The sequence below is a fragment of the Coturnix japonica genome, chromosome 1, assembly GCF_054131305.1.
Source record: "Coturnix japonica strain WE chromosome 1, WE-NBRP24, whole genome shotgun sequence".
Lineage (NCBI taxonomy): Eukaryota > Metazoa > Chordata > Aves > Galliformes > Phasianidae > Coturnix > Coturnix japonica.
In genome coordinates this window covers 85471892-85490757 of record NC_140663.1, presented here as the reverse complement: position 1 = coordinate 85490757, position 18866 = coordinate 85471892, and the positions used below count along the sequence as shown (strand labels likewise).

At 35.0% G+C, this 18866-nt stretch overlaps 1 protein-coding gene across 5 annotated transcripts in view; it reads left to right on the top strand.

Moving 5' to 3' along the window:
* The window catches only part of CADM2 (cell adhesion molecule 2), a 590946-nt gene that overhangs the window by 484667 nt on the left and 87413 nt on the right, over nucleotides 1-18866 (top strand). For all 5 annotated transcript variants that reach the window (XM_085527351.1, XM_015880063.3, XM_015880073.3 and 2 more), the window contains one exon: nucleotides 13757-13847. In XM_085527351.1, the coding sequence (XP_085383477.1) occupies nucleotides 13757-13847 (91 nt within the window). The remainder of the gene's footprint in view (nucleotides 1-13756; nucleotides 13848-18866) is intronic.

The following is an 18866-nucleotide window of genomic DNA, read 5'->3' as shown; positions in this document are numbered from 1 at the left end:
TGATCCATCTTTCTGACAGAAAAGGACAGTCTCTCACAAAAGATACTCCAGTACTTTAGAGGCCAGCTTTTCAAGTGGTGTTCTTGTTTTCCACATTCAGTCAAGATATTCTTCTAGATTTCTGTTACCTTGGGAATTTTGAGATCTTACAGTTGACTTCCTGTTCTTCTGAGACAAATTTTGTCTTTGTACAAGACTCAACTGTCTTGAGATGCTCTTCAGGTGTTTTCCCCAAACTGTTATTTTTCTGCCTAAACGACAATTTAGATGTTAGTATGGAAAATATAGCTCAATGTTATTTCTATACTGCCATGACCAGCTTTCCATTCTTTCTCCCTTTAAAGGACAGAAATTTCAGTATTTCCCAATGTAAGAGGCAGCTTTAAAAATAGCAATCATAACAATGCAAATTAAAAGATATAGCTGTCACTACTTGTATACCTCTTCATATTAAATGAAAAGTAAATAATAAGTTATTCCATTTAATTATTTAGCTCAATAATTATGTCAACATTGTGTTAATAAGCAAAATTATCTTGTTTGAGCTTTTTGTATTAATGAGTGCTTGAAACAAATGAAACATAAAGGATAGTTACAGTAAACAGTAAAGAATAATATCAGTGAACATGAAAGTTCAGTGCCACAATTTGCATTTTTAAATGAGATCAATTAGGTTAATGATGGATGAAAATAAGAAATCCATTATTTAAATGCAAAGTAATTCAAAAACTTGTGGGTCCATTTACTGCCAAACTTTAATCTTTCAAAGGGGATATCTAGTTCAAAGGGTTAATGTACAATCCTGACCTTTCCCATCTGGAGGCTTATGTTCAAATATGGTTTACAAGTGGAATGTAATCTAATAGAATTTATTTCTCTCTAAAATCTGTAATAGGAAAATCCAATGAGTCACTTATATGTTCTGAATAGAAACTTGGTATGTTGTGGGCAGATTATTCTTTGGATGTGTGTTTAAAGGAGGGCTGAAGAAGGCTACAAAGGAATTTTGGAAGGAAATGCTTAATAATGTTAAAAAGTAGGATGTTCAAGAAATGAAGTTTAAATATAATTGCTTTTCAGAAAAATAATCATTTAGGCATATGAGAGAAACAATCTGTGGGAAAGAACTGAGAAGACAGAGATCATGGCTACTCTGGAAAATGGAGCATAGTAGAATCATTTCTGAACTATTTACTAACAGATATATGAAGAGCACAGTACTTTTCATGTGGCGATGGTAGCTTGGGTCGGAGTGGTGATATTAGTGACCACTGAAGGGCTAACAACTGCCATCTCTCTCTGGAAGCATCAGAACTATATAAAGCACACTGAAGGCTTTTGAGGTTGTGTAATTTGGTCATGTCTGGCCACAAGCTGCTGTCAGTAGTAATGTCCACATTGAGTCAGATAAGCCACTGGAGAATATTCCGCAATGGCCATTTAAGAAAATAATAATAATAATAAAGTTAGTTCAGTTAGGTGAAAATACCAGAAAAATAGTGTCATGGTTTAAAACAAAAAAAAAAAAAAAAAGACTAGTCTTGATGATTTCCTGTAATGATGAACCTTTCTCTCTTTGTGAGGAGGTAGTTTCCTGACATAATAACCTACAGCCCAGTAGCAGTACTCCTAAAACCAACTGAAGCTCCTAATCCAAATCACTGTGAAACAGTTAAAAACTAAATTATTTGCCTGCTAGAAGGTGAGTTCTTAAATATATTTGTTACAACTGTTTTATCTTGTGTAGCCCTAACAGGATAATAACAACTGAGTGACTGAATGACTACAATTCAGTGTCTGAGAAGAATTTTTCAATTACTTGACTAAGATCCATTAGGCCCTATAGTGCCTCAAAAGAAGGTCTAAAATATCTTTTTTTTTTTTTTTTTTTTTTTTTTTTTTTGTCTTGGTTGTCTTTCATAGATTTATCTTGGAAAGGGACTAAAAATTGCAGAATCTCTATAGCTCAAACTTCACATTACAACTCTGGTCACTGGCCATGAACCTAGTTACTGAAGGACAAAGGAGTCATTCCCAATAGAACAGTCTAAGGGACTGTTTATTTCCAAAATTATTGACTAGCAAGCAGGTGAAACAGTTTGAAGGATAATATGTATAGAAATTGTTAGTAGGACCTCCTAAGGGAGAGAAGCTTACCCTTCTGAAAAGGGAGAGAAGCTTACCCTTCTGATATGTATTTACAAGAAACAAGTCAGATTTTCATGCCCCGGTGATTTTTTTATAGATTAAACTTCAGTAGTGCCTGCTGTCTGGTATGGATCACAGAGAAAGGCTTGAAGTATGCTGAGCATCCAGAGCTCTTACTTACTTCTTCAGTAGCTTCACATGTGCTGCAGTTCTCCAGCAATATTCAAGATAACTTAAGCCAGACACAACAGAAAGCTGAAAGCCTTAAGCAAAAGAAACGAAGGATGCAGAAGGCAAATTTACATGGAAAGGTCATGCAGTGACTCAGGCATGCGTCATATAGGCAAAAGGGTGTTTTTTTTTCTTTCCTCTGTCTTTTTCCTTTTCTACTTCTAAGTGACATGGCAAAAATGACAAAGAAAGAAAAAGAAAAAAAAAAAAAAAAAAGATAATTATGACTAAATTGGAAAGAGCACAAAGAAAGGCAGGGAGGATGTTAAGTAGAACAGAGGTACACATCTGAAGAGGTAAGCAAAATGGGGATTGTTTGGTCTTAGGAAGTGGTGTGACAGAAATAATTAGAAAAGATAAATGCTGTAAAATTAAGCTTCATCATTAGAGTTCACTGAACAAAATGGAACGGATTTACCAAAGACTTATTTCTACTGTATTGTTCATGTGTGTATGGGATTTAAGGGATTACTATAAAAACAGTGACCCTTTTTTCGCATTATGGGGAGATAACACAGGTAGTGCTACTGGTGTTAATTATCTTCATGAACTGGCATGTATCTAGAATTTGGTGACAGTGCCACTCTTTCTACCACTTAATTCAGCAGTGTCTCCCAGTATAGCCAATATTATAGCCACATTTATCTCTCTCTTCAAGGCCAACCATAAAGCATATAAGAATGATTAGTGAACGCACTGAATTACAAGAGGAAGTAAAAGGTTTTAAATGAAACAGATAGGAACTGTGGAGTTTTGGTAGTGTACCTGATTGTTTGACAGCTGAGATGCTGAAACAGGTACTATGAATATTTTAAACGAAGTACCAGATAATCAGTGTTCACAGAATTAGTAGCTTAAAGGATTTCCTGCCAGGTTGGTGCTTGATTTTAGGCACTCATGAATTACAAGTGTCAGGAAGCAATATTTCACTGATCAAGCCTTTTTCCCCCCACACTGGCATTTGGCCTGTTGTTCTGCATCCAAGAGAGTGCTTTTATAGTCTCCGGGTGCAAACTGTTACTCCTTTTTTCTTCAACAAGCATCGTTTAAACTAAATTGAAAGAGATGAGAGAAAGGATGATAGAGTAGTCATCATACAATCTCAGCTAACAAAGAGACCATATGGTGGTTCTGGTCCTGCTCGACTGTAGAGTACCTTTTAAAGGAGTATTTTAAAAAATATCATAAAGCTTAATTTTACAGTGTTGTTGAACACATTTACTGAAATACCCTGACATAGTTATTTGATCTAGATTGTCTCCCCCACAAATACTGCTAATAAAATAATGTCAGACATAAAATGCTTTTTCCCTCATCTCTCTAAGCAATGAGTCATTTGTCATATTTTGAAGCAGAGAATCAAAGTTACTTTATCTCCCAGTATAATTTAGCAAAGTTTATCAATTCAGTCTTGCCATGCGAGTACCTATTACAAAGCAACAGGGCACAAGCAGAAGCCATGCTACTTGTCATTTACAAGAGAAGCCCAATTTGAAGGACTGCTGATTCACAGCTGTAGGATGCAAGCAGCTGCTAAGTGTAAAAGCTATTAAAAATGGTGAACGCTTTCACAGAGCTGATTAGAATACTCCTCTCCCTTCCTTCAGATCTCATTTGGGATAGCCAATTTGATGTTTATTTTTGTACATACTAGAGTGGTTTGTCCTTGAAAATTACTTTAAACTTCTCTCTTTCTAAGCCTAATTGCTTAGGGTTTTTAGAAATGGGAATAAAAATTGTGTAGAAATGCAGAATTTTTTAAAAGTTTTGTAATTGCCATCTGTATACGAAAATGATTATCTCACATTTTCTTAGAAAAGGATACCTTAAACTTACTCCAGTGCTAATTAATTAGTAAATCAAAGAATCATCATCATCCTCAGAGGTATGTGTTTATTTTATCTTTGCATCTGGGAAGGATAGAAAGGGTCCAAGGAAATAATAGAGAAAGCACTGTTGAAAAAAAACTGAAGAAGGCTGTGATATTTCACAAGCTTGCTCTTTGGAAAAATAGAAGAAGACAAATGAGGTATAAAAGAAATGAATTAATCTCTCATGGAAATACTTTGAAAGTCTTATCATCTGGCAGTCATTTATTATCAGATAGCAATGATCTTTTATTATAAGTCTCTTAGATTTTTATAGCATTGTTAAAGATGGTAGCACCACAGAACTGTTGTTTTTCACTGACACAATAAAAAATCAGAGAAATTGAAGTTATCCAATATCCGAATGGCTTGTGGTCATTAAATAACACTAAAGTAAAGACAGGCTGTTTTTTGCTCATAATTTAGTTAAACCTGTAGGAAGAAAAGTATGTTGTAATGAATCCATCACACTAATTTGGACTCTGGCACAGAGGAAATGGTGATTAGTGTTGGCTTGCATAATCACACTCTATAACGTCAAAATAGTTATAAAGCAGGTATGTTTTTATTCAGTGCTGCACACACACTGTCTGTATGGGGGATAGCCCCTTCGTAGCCTGCACACCAAAAGCAGGTAAACATCTTTATTTATAGAAGAAATACATGCATATTCATAGTATTTCTGAGACGAACAGTGGTTATTACAATTAATTCTGGGAACTCATTACAATATTCCATGCCCGTTCTATGCCCTGAATTACACCACTAATTAATGCTTCTACACATGTGTGGTGTCTCCTGGTGGTAATCCCTATGGTTGTGGAGGTGAAGGCAGTACGTCATCCTTGCAGTGTACTTTTGACCCCAGTGTAGTTTGAGGAAGTATTCCAGATTCAGCTGGTTCTGTTTCTAGGATGTGGCTTCTTAGACTAAACAGCAGGTTCCTTGGGTTACGGCTGAGGTACCCATATCTTTCCCATTGTTCATGCTCAACTACTTTTACAGTTTTAACAATATAACAAGCTAGCCCTTTATTCAGTGTGGAAAAAAGTAAATGAACAGCAGGGTAAATAAAAAATGGTGAGTAAAACTTAGTATTACAGACCGATGCAGAAGATACCAATTCACATGGTTATATGATTGTTTGAATGGTCTGGGAACATCATATGGGCAAGTGCGGGAAGGTGAAGTGGTTAATACATTTTAATCCCTTTTGATAACAAGGGAAAATGTGTGAGTTTTCCTGGAAAGTGGCAATTGCTGGCTATGTAGACAGCTTTATACAATACTCCTCAGTGAGAAGCCAGCCTATGCAGCTGGGCAGGATGTGTTGCTGTTTGAGACTCTTGTTAAAAATATTGCAGTGGGTTAGGGCAAGATGAGAAAAGTGCGGAGGGCCTTGCCAACTAATACAGAATTTCATATATGGCAGAGAAGAACTACCCATTTGTTCAGCAGGTGAGAATCCTCCTGTTTTTCTTAGAAATCACAACAAAATTTCTCTAGAGGAGATGAAAAACCTCCTTCCAGTGCCTCTATCAAATGATCTGCTATCCATGACGTGGATGTTATGCCATAGGTAGGGCCCTGTCACTCCGTGTTTTTTACTGAGGACTGCCTGGAGCTTAAGTGAATATTTTCTGAACTGGAGAGTAGTTAATAAGACAGATTCCTTGTGTTGCTTAGGGTCCATGAAAGTAAAATCCAGCATTCATGGTAAGCTCACTGATCACAGTGGGAAGCGCAGCTCTGTTACACAAGCATAGCTCTCTTCTCATATGGATACAAGAGCATATTTCATACTAATGGATCAACTGCTGAATTACATTGTTAAACAAAGCATTTTTTGTTAGTAGCAGTTTTAGGGCTTTTTAGATCTCTGCCTGTTGGATAAAATTGGTTCTCATAAAAAAAAAAAAATATATATATATATATAAATATATGTATGTATGTATGTATGTATATATATCTATATAGCAATTTAAAACAGATAGGCATTGTAGGAGCTTAAATAGGAAGGCAGTATCAATGTTTTGGAAGGAAGGATTTGAATAGCACTTGTGGAACATCTGGATGTATTATGAGCATCTCACTTTCTCTGACAAACCCAACTGATTTATTCTTCCCTTTCTGTACTGATGTCTTTCCTATTACTTCTAACATAATTTGCACACCAACAGTAAGTCTAACAAGGATCACAGATTTCATTACAATAAACTCAGATTCTTAGTGCAGATGAATAGACGTTCATAACAGCATAAACTACAGGGAGAGAATCACCTTCAAAGAAAACACGTATCAGAATCAAAGTATACCAGTGGAAGCCTAAGGTCAAATGATGTTAATGGGCTGTTTTCAATTATTTAGAACATGAAGAGGAAAAGGATTGCATTTGCCCTGTTTTTGAAATAGGCACCTGATAATTTGCTTGCATGGAAAGTAATCAGATAGGAGGGAATCACTTTGGAAGCTTATTAATGTTTGTTGTAGTATTATATTGTGTGGAGGTGTGCATTTTTATTGGCAAATAGTGTTTGAACTACTGTGCCTCCCCTTCCTCCTTCTTTCTACCATTCTAATTATTTCTGGCTCCTTTGGTATCGGCCATTCTTCCAAGTCTGAACAGTGTGAAAAATAAACACAAGATCCCCCATATTTTTTTAAGAAAAATTTAGACAGTGTATATCACTCTGATGTATAACATACATAGAAGAAGAAATCTCACAGATGGATTTTTCTTTTAAAACCCCCAAAGAATCGTAAACTAAAATAATTCAGATTATTAATCTTTCCTCTGCACCTTTTATGTATTGAACCATATAAGTTACTGTCACCAAATGTGGCAATTTTTCTGTGCCAGGTCTTTCAATTTCCTAAAGGCCAGAAAAAAATACATTCTCTTCTTAAGGGACAACAGTGGAAAACAGGAGAAATGTGATTTCTTCTTGATATTCTCATCCTTTCCTATAGAACAAACTGAACCAGCTTTCAGGTGCTGATTGTTACTTGAGCAACAAGTAGACTTTACTGATTATTGGATTGCTTTCATCACAACAAGAAGATGGGAGACAGTTAGAAAGAGAAGATCCAGACATTTTACAAAATTGCTATATGCCATGCAGAACCATTAATGGAGATTGTCATTAAAATTTTGTTCATCCAGAATTTTCTGTTACACCATTATACTTTTTAAAACAGGAGTTACAGATTTCTTTCAATAGAATTGCTCAGGTTGGAAAAGACCTTAAAGATCATCAAGACCAACATGACCGTATTACCCGAACTGTAACATCCCTCCTCAATAGACAGATTCAAACACCTAAGTACTTGAAAGTGCATTATACTTTACTTGAAATAATTACATGCAAATGTAAATGCCCTAACTGAAAATATCTATATCTTTGATAGGTAAAAAAGCACATTCCATGGCACTAGCTGAAAGGCCTTTGAATAAATTTCAGTAAAATGCTGTTACTTAAAGCCTGAGAATGTATTTACCAGAGACACTTGATGCTAAGCATTGACAAAACTTTCAGTTAGACATCCTAGGAAATATGAAGGGAATTTTAAAGTTGTGTTGATTTTTTCTTTTTGGGCATCCTAATCTAACTTTAGAAAGGTTGTTTTTTTGTTTTTTTTTTTTGTAAATTTAAATGAATGGCATATTCATTGTTATATTGGCACAGATTATTAATAGGGGCAATGGCACTGCACTGAACTACTTGTGGAACTGTAACTTGTGAAGAGGAACAAGTTAAGAATTTTCTAACATGTCAGAAATTCATAATTTGTCCAAACTAGAGCATAGGTAAGAAAAAAGGCATTTTCATATTCAAAGAGAAATCTTAGTTCAAAACCAGAGTGGAAGAGAAACATTTCAATACCTGGTGGACTCCTGCTATTGCAAGGGAATTCAATCCAGAAGTCAGTGTGCCCTTTGACTCAGAGCAAACTCTATCCAAATTCTGAAGGGATTAATGTTCTAATCACTGAATTACTATCAAATAAGTATTCTGCTGGATCTGCTTTACTTAGTGCAGAAACCTAATACTCTGTGGAGTGAAGGATCTTGTTTTTCATAAATCACTGCGTGGGCTCTAATAACTCATCTAAAGAACTATTCTTAGTGGACTAGTAAACATTTCCTAAAAAAAATTAAATTACCTGGAAGTGATGCTGTATAGAAGTAGATTTCTAAGACTCAGGGGTCTAGCAGTCCTCGAAAATGAAGAATGTGAATGTACAGGGCTCTACTTCAGGGAACAGTAATACTGTCTGTCTAAGTAAAAAGAAGGAAATACTCTTTTTCTGTTCTACTTCCTGAAATGTTATACACGTTGAAAGATTTCTGGGGGCACTGGACTTAAATTTATTCTTAAGTTATTGCACTTATAAAAAGAAAAATATATATATATTAAAAGTTGTAATTTAGCAGAGAATCAGGAGCCTTGAGTTGGATATACACAATATTTCTCTGTTTCTGTGGAGAACCACTAAGACATTTTCTGTTAATTCTTCTCTCACTGGAAGCTCTGGGAAAGCTAAGCTTTAAGCTCTGTGATTTGCTTCCTATCAAAATGTGTAGTGAGCTGTAGTGGAAAGTATTGTTTATATTACAATAAAATATGCATATCTCAGTGCTCTCTAGTAAAAACTGTGATGCTTGCATCTTGAGTCAGTGTATTTCTAGCATTGTTTTAATTCTGATGACCAGGAGGAGATCACTACATTTTCTACTCCTGAATTTACCTTCTGATAGTCATTTGTTAAAAGACTTATCAAAATCTGTGTATTCCGCACATTGTAACATTATGCAAGTAAAGAAATGCTTTCTTTCTGAGATTGCAATTTCATTAACTGAAGATTGTTGCAGTAGAGAGAGACTACTTGATGTCATAGCATAGTTACCATATTATTCTCACATTGCCCTTTTATGAAATTATTTTTCTTCTGAAATCGGGTTATTTCCACACACCTTTTGCTAATTAGTGCCTAAGAAGGAATAGAGATCATGAATCATTTTAGTTACTCACACAATAACTGGAAGTTTCACAAAACAAAATTATCCACAGAATCTTGTTAAGGATAGAAGGAACCAAGGATTTCTGAAGTTACATGACAAAACGAGGCCAAATTATTTCTAATGATCTTGGGAGCAAAAAGGAGCTATTAAGGATTCATTTTCCCATTCACTTGTTGACCTGTTTTATGATCTTAAACAAATTTACTTTCTTTTATTTGTTCAGTTTTTGCATTTTCTCTGTGATTATCAAGGACTTACACATATGCTTGAACTTATCAGACAGGAATATTTGAGTGTCTTCATTGTGATCATATATGGAAAAAATTATATGAAATAATTTCTGTGAAGATATTTAAACCTTCTGTCAACTTTATAACCACTTTAGCAAAAAAAATTTTTCTTTTCTTGCTAAAAGTGATGTGAAAATATCAAGTGCATTTGGAACAAAAAATAAAACCAAACAAACCTCTTAAGCATTGGACTGCAAAGGTCTGGTGAATGATAAGAACCATCTTTATTTTGAAAGATTTTCAATAAGATTACATCAATCATTAAAGCATTTCTGTAGGATTTTAAACTTTGTATTAATTGCTGCAAAGTGGAAAACAAAAATTATGTGGGGAAGCATTTAATTTCTTCATATATCAGATAAAATTAATTACCTGAATAACTGAAATCAGTTTTCCACATGCATTCACAGATTTTGTATGTGAGTGAATAAGGAAGATATCGCTTGATTGAAATATGGATAAGTCTTCTCAAAGCTTTGAAATCGCTTCTATGGTTTTGTGCAATTAGATGTGCTCATGTCCTGGAAAGAAAAGAAATAGAATCACTCAGTGTAACTCTTGCCTTTGGTCTGAAAGAAGAAAGGCTGTATCTAAAAATTACATCTCTTAGTTTTATCTATAATCAGTGTTATACTCTTATTTCTAGCAAAAGGGCAGATTCTTGGTGCATAGGAGGTAGACGATATCTTGCCATATGTCTAAAGACATGTTTGAGTCTCAGTTCAGACTGGTGCTAACAATCAATTGCAGCTTATAAGTACCTCGTTATTCAAAATCAAGATTAGAGGCCAAACAGCTTTCACACTGTTGGAGTCATATGTGAATAAATGAGTCACTGAGGATTGGAACAAGTATGTTTTACTCTGAAGGCTTGCTTTAAGATCTACACTCATATAAAATGTTTTTTTTTTCTCTTATGATGCAGTTTCCCAGTATCTAGAATTTGGAAATTTTTTTCTCCCCCATAATGTCCTTAGAGCTCAGAATAAATACATATTTATGGGTACTGTGAAGAAGTTTTAGTCATTACTCCTAGAATTCTGCTTTAAATACAAGTCTACCGTATTTTAATTATAATAACTTACTGAGCCAAATCCTAAGAAACTAAAGATGCAAATTATTAAATTTCTTTAAAGTTTTTATGATGTAAATTGAAATGCTTCTACTGACTTAGTGAAGAAGCAGCGGAAGATCTCACCCACAGTAAAACCCTTGAACTTCCTTCAGTTGTTGATTTTATGTGCCAAAGGAGATTTTTTTTTTCTTTTTAAACATATCTACATATATAAAACTGTCAAGCATATCTGAAAATAAGCCTTCATCTTATATTCTATTACAATGTCTCTTTCTTACTGTTTTTGTTTGTTTGTTTTCTTTGTACATTGTTTCCTGGTGGTAAAAGTGTTTCCTGAAGGTTAGGTAATATTCATTTTGCTATGATTAATAATTATGGGTGTGGCAGGTTAAAGCCTGGTGTATTGATAAAATACATCCAGACATCAAATGTTTCTAAAACAAGTGGTCCTGACAGAAGGAAATATTTTATAACAGAGCATTTTATGTTCTGGAAATACCTCAAGTTGGTAGGCAATCTTTTTATTTGTTAAAATAACATTTTTAGAATAATTGCATTCTTGATCTTTGAGGTCCTTTTCAATTCAGGCCATTCTATGATTCTATGAAAACAGAATATATATATAATAACTGATATTATTATCAGTTATTACTGATATAATAATATATCAGTATATCATATATATATATGATATGATATATAATATCAGTTATTATATATATATATATATATTCTGTTTTCATAGAAAACATATAATATATATATTATATAAATATATATATTAATATATATATATAATACCTGATAATAAAATACAGAAATTGTGACTTGTAAGTTTTCCTAACAGCTATGTATTGAATTAATTGCTGTGTTTCCTATCTTGAAGAAACAATCAGCTAATGTTAATCAATTAATCAGTTAATAAGCAAGGAAAGCACAAAGGAATATTATTTCCCATGTTATCTTACAGTGTGTTAGGAACATAAAACCTGTCCTGTCCTGTTAGTAAGCTTTGTTTACAGGTGTATGAAGAACAGAGCACTATCTGGAGCACTGAATAAGTCAAGAATGGGAACTTTGAGTTAGGGAAAACAGCATGGCACTGATCCAAACAAATAAAAGTTTAATTGTTTGAAGTCCCCTCTCTGTTTGGGTCATTTACAGTAATGTGTGAAATGCCAATCATCTTTTCAACATAAGTCAGTAACTAGTTGAGCCATTAATTTCTGTCTTCACTTGCAGCAATCATGATTACTTCCGTAAAAGTTTAGTTCCCTTTCAGGTTTTTCTGGAAAACTCTTGATATCATTGCATTGTTGTCCATCAGTTAAAGTCTTCATGTATTGCTATCTGATTCTAATTTGTTCATCTTGTCCAGTGCATAGTCAAGAGGGTAATATATTCATGTCCTGCAACAACACTAAAACTTCAGAAGTACTTGATGCCCTGATTTATTTAGCCACTTGAGGTCAGTGCCATAAGCATGCACAAAAGTGAAGCAAATGCCTGTGTGACCTGCACAGGATTAGTCACCTGCAAAATGGATTCCAGGGTTCATAAAAAAAAAATCCAAACTTTTGAAAAAAATTGGCTTCTGGTGTGAGGTAAGAGCAGCTGAAATCAAAATGAAGCTGTCAGTGCTTTCTGTGGAATTATGACACATATGCACTAAACCCCTTTTCTTGTTTTGTATCACAGTGATACATTGTGATATGTCAAAAATAAAAACCAAAGCTAGAAAAAGGTTTTTGCCATTTTAAATTGTTTATACCATTTAGTATTTAATAGGACTTTTAGCATGGCAATAAGAAATAATACCGTAACAGCAAATCAAATTTTGTTTGATTTAGTAGTGTCATTTGGTCTTGCTTTTTCATATTTTTTTGATAACAGGATGTCTGTGTTGTCCCTGCTGCCTCACTACTAAAACAATATGAATTACAAATTGGATGAAATAAAGGTTGAATAACCCTAGATTTTCAGGGTAATTTTTTCTTTGTTTGTTTGTTTTTAAGCATAGATGAAGACGTGTCTTTTGTATTAGGAAACCATACAGGAAACAAGGGGTTATATTTTCCTGTTGAGTATGAAAGTTTTCCTTACTATGACTTTGAACTCTTTTTTTCCTTTTCCTAAGGAAAAAAAAATAAAAATTCTTTGTATGTAAATGTTTCTATATAGCCTTGTTTCTCCTTAAAGTAGCCCCCCCTTAATTCATATAATCTATTTTCTTTGTGAGGGTGTATTCTTGCAAACTGGATGACAAAATGTTTTACAAGTTAAAGATCTGCTACAAATAATTATTCATGCTTAATTCACAGTTTTTTGTTGTATATTGTTTTGAAGTCACAAGTATAAATTAATTTCATTACATGAAAATAATAGAAGATTTTTGTACAGATTGCAAAGTTTTGTGTAGAACTTCTCATTGATATTTGAAACATTATTTTTGAAAAAAAAAAAAGAAAGAAAGAAAAAAAAAAGAAAGAAAAAAGAAAAAATTGTCAAATGGAAAATATATATATAAGTTCTGCTTTAGGGACAACATTATTGCATTTCAGAAATAGTATCCCATAAAATACCCATAACAAGGTATTTTATCTGCAAGTCCACTGTAGCTTTCTTATTATGGTTTCAAGCTTTTGCAAAAGTAAAACTGTTATTAAAATGTATTTTTTGTTGTTGTTGTTGTTGTTTCATAGCCTTAATAGCATAATTCCATCATATCTACCTATAAATAGACAAGGAAACAATTGCACAGACTATTTGCTATTCATTTTCAGTACTTTTTATTTCACCATTAGATATTAGACTTTGGAATGCTCCTTGGGAGCATTTGCACTGAATGTAGAAGGAAAAAACAGTGATTTCCTTGGAGTAAACACAAACTTTATATCTGTGTTTCCTTGGAATATAAAAATTTATGGTTTTATTTCCATTGGTCAATTTTCTTGCCTTTTTGAGGATAATGAAATTTGCACAAGAATTCAAATGAAAGCATATACAAGTCTAAATGAAATCTAGGGTGTAGTCTTTTGTAAGCAGAGAATAATGTACTCTTAGATAATAAATATTTTTTCTGGTGTATATCAACAAGATGTCTGTTTTCTTTTCTTCCTAGATACACCTTTAGTTAAAATCATTTCTTCCAATTCGTGGCCTGAAGAAGGACAATCTATTATTTTGACTTGTGAATCCAAAGGAAAACCAGTGTAAGTGATTTAACAAGTAATATGTTTTGTTATTTTCTTTATTCTGCTGTGATTGCAATCTCCAGCTTCAGAAATATGCTCTTTTTGTCTCATCCTGGGGTGTAGCGCAGTCTCTGCCATAGAAAACCCCTTGAAGCCTGTCTTCATTAAGTGTCTATAGAACATCAGTCTTTTACTTTGTCATCTATTTTAGTTTTCAGGAAGAATTCCAGCTGTGAGATATATATTTTTTTTCCAGTCAGGTATATCAACCTGAAAGAAGTGAAGGCTTTAATCAGCCACTGTTTACATCATTGAACTGATGATAAGAGAGAAAATGTCTCATGAAAATCTTCCCACATCAACCAGCCTAAGAGAAAATATATTTAACTTTCTGGATACTTTCACTGTCATTTACAAGGAAATTTGAAGTGTAATGATATGTGCAAGTTGGATACTGGTTTCTGTTGGAATTTTAAAAGTTGTAGCTCTGAGAATATCAATTGTTTTACTTGGAAACTAGCGTCTTTCTACCAGTATTTTTAAGCACAGATCTGCAGAGATTGACTCTTGCACAAAACCTTCTATTTAAATCAACCTCATTCTTAAAAAAGACATATCCAATAAGCTGCTATATATTTACCCATGAAGAAACATAGATAATCAAGTTGCTTAGAATTAAATTAATATGAATTAAGTTTCTTAAATGCAAACCTCTTCCTTAAGAGATCAATATGTAGTGTTAAACAGAAGGGTAACATAAAACTTTAAAGCAGTCTTTAAATTAATAATTCAATCCTATTTTTGGAAAAAGGTGAAAATTGCATATCAAAATCCATGTAGCATAAGGCAGAATTTCTCCTTTTTGCAATTTTAATAATTTGATGGAATTTATTGACATAGGAACCCAAAGTCATCTTTGGATTGTATCAAGCATTTTAGCTCAAATTTTCTCTTTTGAAAACCTCTTCATTTAGTTAGGTGTCATCTAAATCATCCAAGTACTTTCATGTATTACATGCCTGTATTATTTTTAAATAACTCCTCCTGAGCTGATCAGCACTGCAGCTAGATCGTGCTTCTACCCTACTTTTGACCGGGTGTCTCACTCCAATTTGTAGGAGGGAGGCAAGGTTCTTTGATATGTGTATACCCGGCATGAGATTAAGAAGCAACGGTTCAAATGTTGGTCCAACCAGTTTATTAAAGTCCTAGCCGTTTTTAGGGAGATGGGGAAGGGAAGCTAGGCGATAGAAAAAGTAGGAAATATAAGCAAGGAGTCTCTGCAGAGAGCAGAAGAGATAGTCACCACCATGGGTCCAGCGAGTTACACAGTAGGTCTGCTGATCTCAGGAACTCGTCTGATCACCGCAGGGGATGGGAGACAGCCAGGGAGCTCCTCAGCAAGCTGGCCTCGGGGGTTCTTCGGACGAGGTTTTCCCCTCATGGAATTCTCCGTCAAAGGTGTCTTTGGGAGTTTGTCTCCAAAGTCCCCAGTTTAGCAAGGGCCTTTTATCCCCCATTTTGGTGGGGTTTTTTTCTTCTTTGAAGTTTGAGGATTACAGCTCAGCATTTTTTTAGGTAAATACCGAACTTCTGAATAAACAGGCAAACACTCTTCGAAAGATGATTTAAAACCAGCTTTTGTGACATTCCTGGCCCACAGATGAGCCAGCAAGGAGGGGGGAGGGGGTCTCTGTTGCCAGACACAAGCATTATCGCCTTCTGCAGTGGTCAGCTCCTTCGAGCAGCGCCCCTGAAGAAGACTGCTCGTCCTGCTTCTGCTTATCTTTGCAATTATAAGCAGAGGTACTATGGCACAACAACACCCACCATTCACCCTCCTAGATTGTTAGCAGTCGCCAGTCAGAGTCTTATCATCAGAAAGGCCTCACGAAGCAATACAACGGTATGGTAGTGTTCCTTCATTTAAATCTTAATGGTGTTCAGTGCAACTGGTCTTCTGTGTTACCTGTGTACTTCTGAATTACTATATGCTTTTGAAATACCTGTGTATGTATCTCACAAAATTCAGCTGCAACCACATCTTGCCTTTAGGATATATTTGAAGGATAATAAATTCACCCTTGAGCATTCCCTTAGGTATCAAGGGGTGCAGAGTCCCTGTCTCTATTACTTTCAAATTCAGCAGAAGATGTACAAGTGTTTAATTCTAGGAAACAGATCAGCACTAATTGCTCTGAGTACAGAAGTGGCTAAATAGTTTATACGATTTTCCTCATCTCCATATTTAACACATAACAAGTGACAGCAAGATGCAGAGATCTCTATTTGACACAATGACCTCAGGGCTTCTAGCCCCAGGTGCTTGATTTTCACTGTTCATTTAACATTCACTATAGGGATAAAAACTTGGAAATAAGGCAGTCATCACAAAATTTTAATTAACTGTTGTTCGTTTCAGGGGAGGGCCAGTTTGGCCCTTCATGTTTGGAGTCTTAACACCCTAGGAAAGTTTGGAGGCTATATTTCTTCTTTTTGAACTTTTTAGTTTTGTGAGATAGGTATCTGGATGGTTGGACAGATATATGGAGTTGGTGAGGGCTGTTGGAAATAGTAACAACTAAGTGTTCTGCTCCTGCACTTTCACATACTTATGAGTATTAGAAGAGGCATGACGCTTCTCTGAATTTTAGAGCATAGAAATGATCTCAACTGTCATTAAGCATTTGTATCATAGATATTTACATCTGAGCTGCTCTTATCTCTCCAGTGACTGCATGGAATTTAGACACCTCAGATGACTGTGAGGGCTGCTCTGAAATTAATGCCTCCTGTTTAATTAAGTTGTCTCACAACATCAGAGGCAGATGTTGGTGGCATGACAGTAGTGACTGAACCCTCCTGACAATATTTCATTCCATGTTGTTGCCATGTGATAGATGGCAGCAGGGGGCAGTCTGACATAATGGCATCTGACATGGAAGTGCATATGGAGCAAAGGTGTGTCATTGAATTCTTCCATGAGGAAAAGATGACAACCACTGATATTCATTGACACTTGCTGAATGTTTCTGGAGACCAAACACTGGATGTGAGCACAGTGAGGCAGTGGGTGGTACATTTCAACAGTGGCAACTGCAACAGTGGTTCACTTTCACCAGTGCAGATTTTTGAGAGCACATTGTGCAGGCTCTTGTCCATCTCTGGCAAAAGTGCATAGCTAATCGTGTTGACTGTAGCTATCAACAGTGTTATTGTGTTCTTTGTTCTAGTTTGCATGGAAATAAGTAGGTGGCATTAGTTTCAGAGCAACCTACATGTCTTCGTATTTTATGTTGCCAAAGATAGGTGTCTAAATTTAAATATCTCTATATATCAAATTATATATCTCTTGTATCTTTTTAGATGCATACTGTTCTGTAACTATGACTTAAAACCACTTTTTCCTACTCTTTATTGAAACTTCTTTCAAATGCTAAAAATACTAGACCTAAAGATGATTTGGCTATTTGGTTTTCTTCAGGACACCAGTTTTTCTTAGTAATTTCTGTGGGAAGTAAAAAGCCTATGAAACTTTAATGTCTTACCCTGACATGCAGTGTTTTTTTATTAATTCATCAATATTATAGATATTTATTATATTTTACCATTTTGAGATACTAGTAAAAAAACAAACAATGATTAGAATGGGACTTTTATTGAGATGCTTACAGATTTTTTTAATTATTATTTTTTATTTATTTAAAAGAAAACTTAGTTCCAACCATAAGTGATTCATCTGAAAATATGGGATTTTGAGAGGTGAGCCAAATAAAAACTACACAACAGATCTATCAGGGCAGGGCACCTCTGTGTGGTGGCCTTTGGGGCACAAATATTTTGTTCTCATAAATGCAGTTGAAATTGTTCATACCACAAGAACTGCCAACATCAGCTATTCTGTATTGCTTCATTAGATCAGTCTTTCACTGAACAGAGCAGTAATAAATAAACATTCTCATGAGAGCAGTTTCCAGTTGCTTAGCATGAGAAACAGTAATGTCATGCTCCCAGCCTTCCTTCTTACCTTCTGGCAAGAAATTGGAGAGGTCCATAGAGTCCAAATATGTCTGTCAGAAGCTTAGTGATGAACGGTGGGCTTCGTGGAGAGCTCAAAGCTGGCTTTAGTACATCATTGACATTTTATACATCATGAGTAAACTTCTATCAACTGTCTTCTGACAGCTCTCCCATTTCTTGTAGGTGGCAGTGACTCATACCAGTAAATGAATGCTTACTATGGTTACAGTTCTCATTATTCAGTTTTCATAAGACTGATGTTAGAGATGAAAATGGCAAAAGAATGAAGTAGGGTTGTGGCTGTGGTGACATTCACAATACTGATGGCTGCTGCAGAGCACTCCTTTCCTAAAAGAGAATAGCAGAATGAGGCTAAAGCTGGAGAGTACTCGCCACATCCCACTTCTCCCCACACCTTTCTTTGCACTGATTCTATCCCTCAAAATATGTGCATCAGAGGTACCCTCTTATTCAAAGCTACACAGTCCTAATAAACAAATAAATAAAGCCCTACCTCATTTATTGTTTTGTTTAAAGTGACAGCTGCCCTTCCAGAACATCCCCCAGACATTTATCAGAGAGTTGGGAAACAATAAGTTGTGAGAATTGGAGAAGTAAGGTCCTCCTGAAGCATTATGAATTTTTTTCCTGACCAGTGGATGGCCATGGTTTTGGAAGCCTCAGACACTTAAATGTGTGGAATTATCCCAAACTCTGAGTTTTCTAGTTGTTAAGAATAGATTTGTGTCATCTCGCATTTCTGGTCTTTAAGCAGATAAAGCATTATTGGAACAGGACTTCTGAGTGTGACCTAATGGGGAGAAGAGTAGAGGACTGTGTGAAAGAGGGTGTAGATGAAGATAAAAGACGGGACAGCCATTTTGAATGATCCATTAAAGCAACATAAGAGCACCAAACAAGAAAGGTGCAATTTCTGTAACTGCTGACTTCCCTGTCTGTTCATCACTGTGAGGATGAAGTCAACCTTGCTTCTGACCAAGGTCCAGTGCTTGTTAA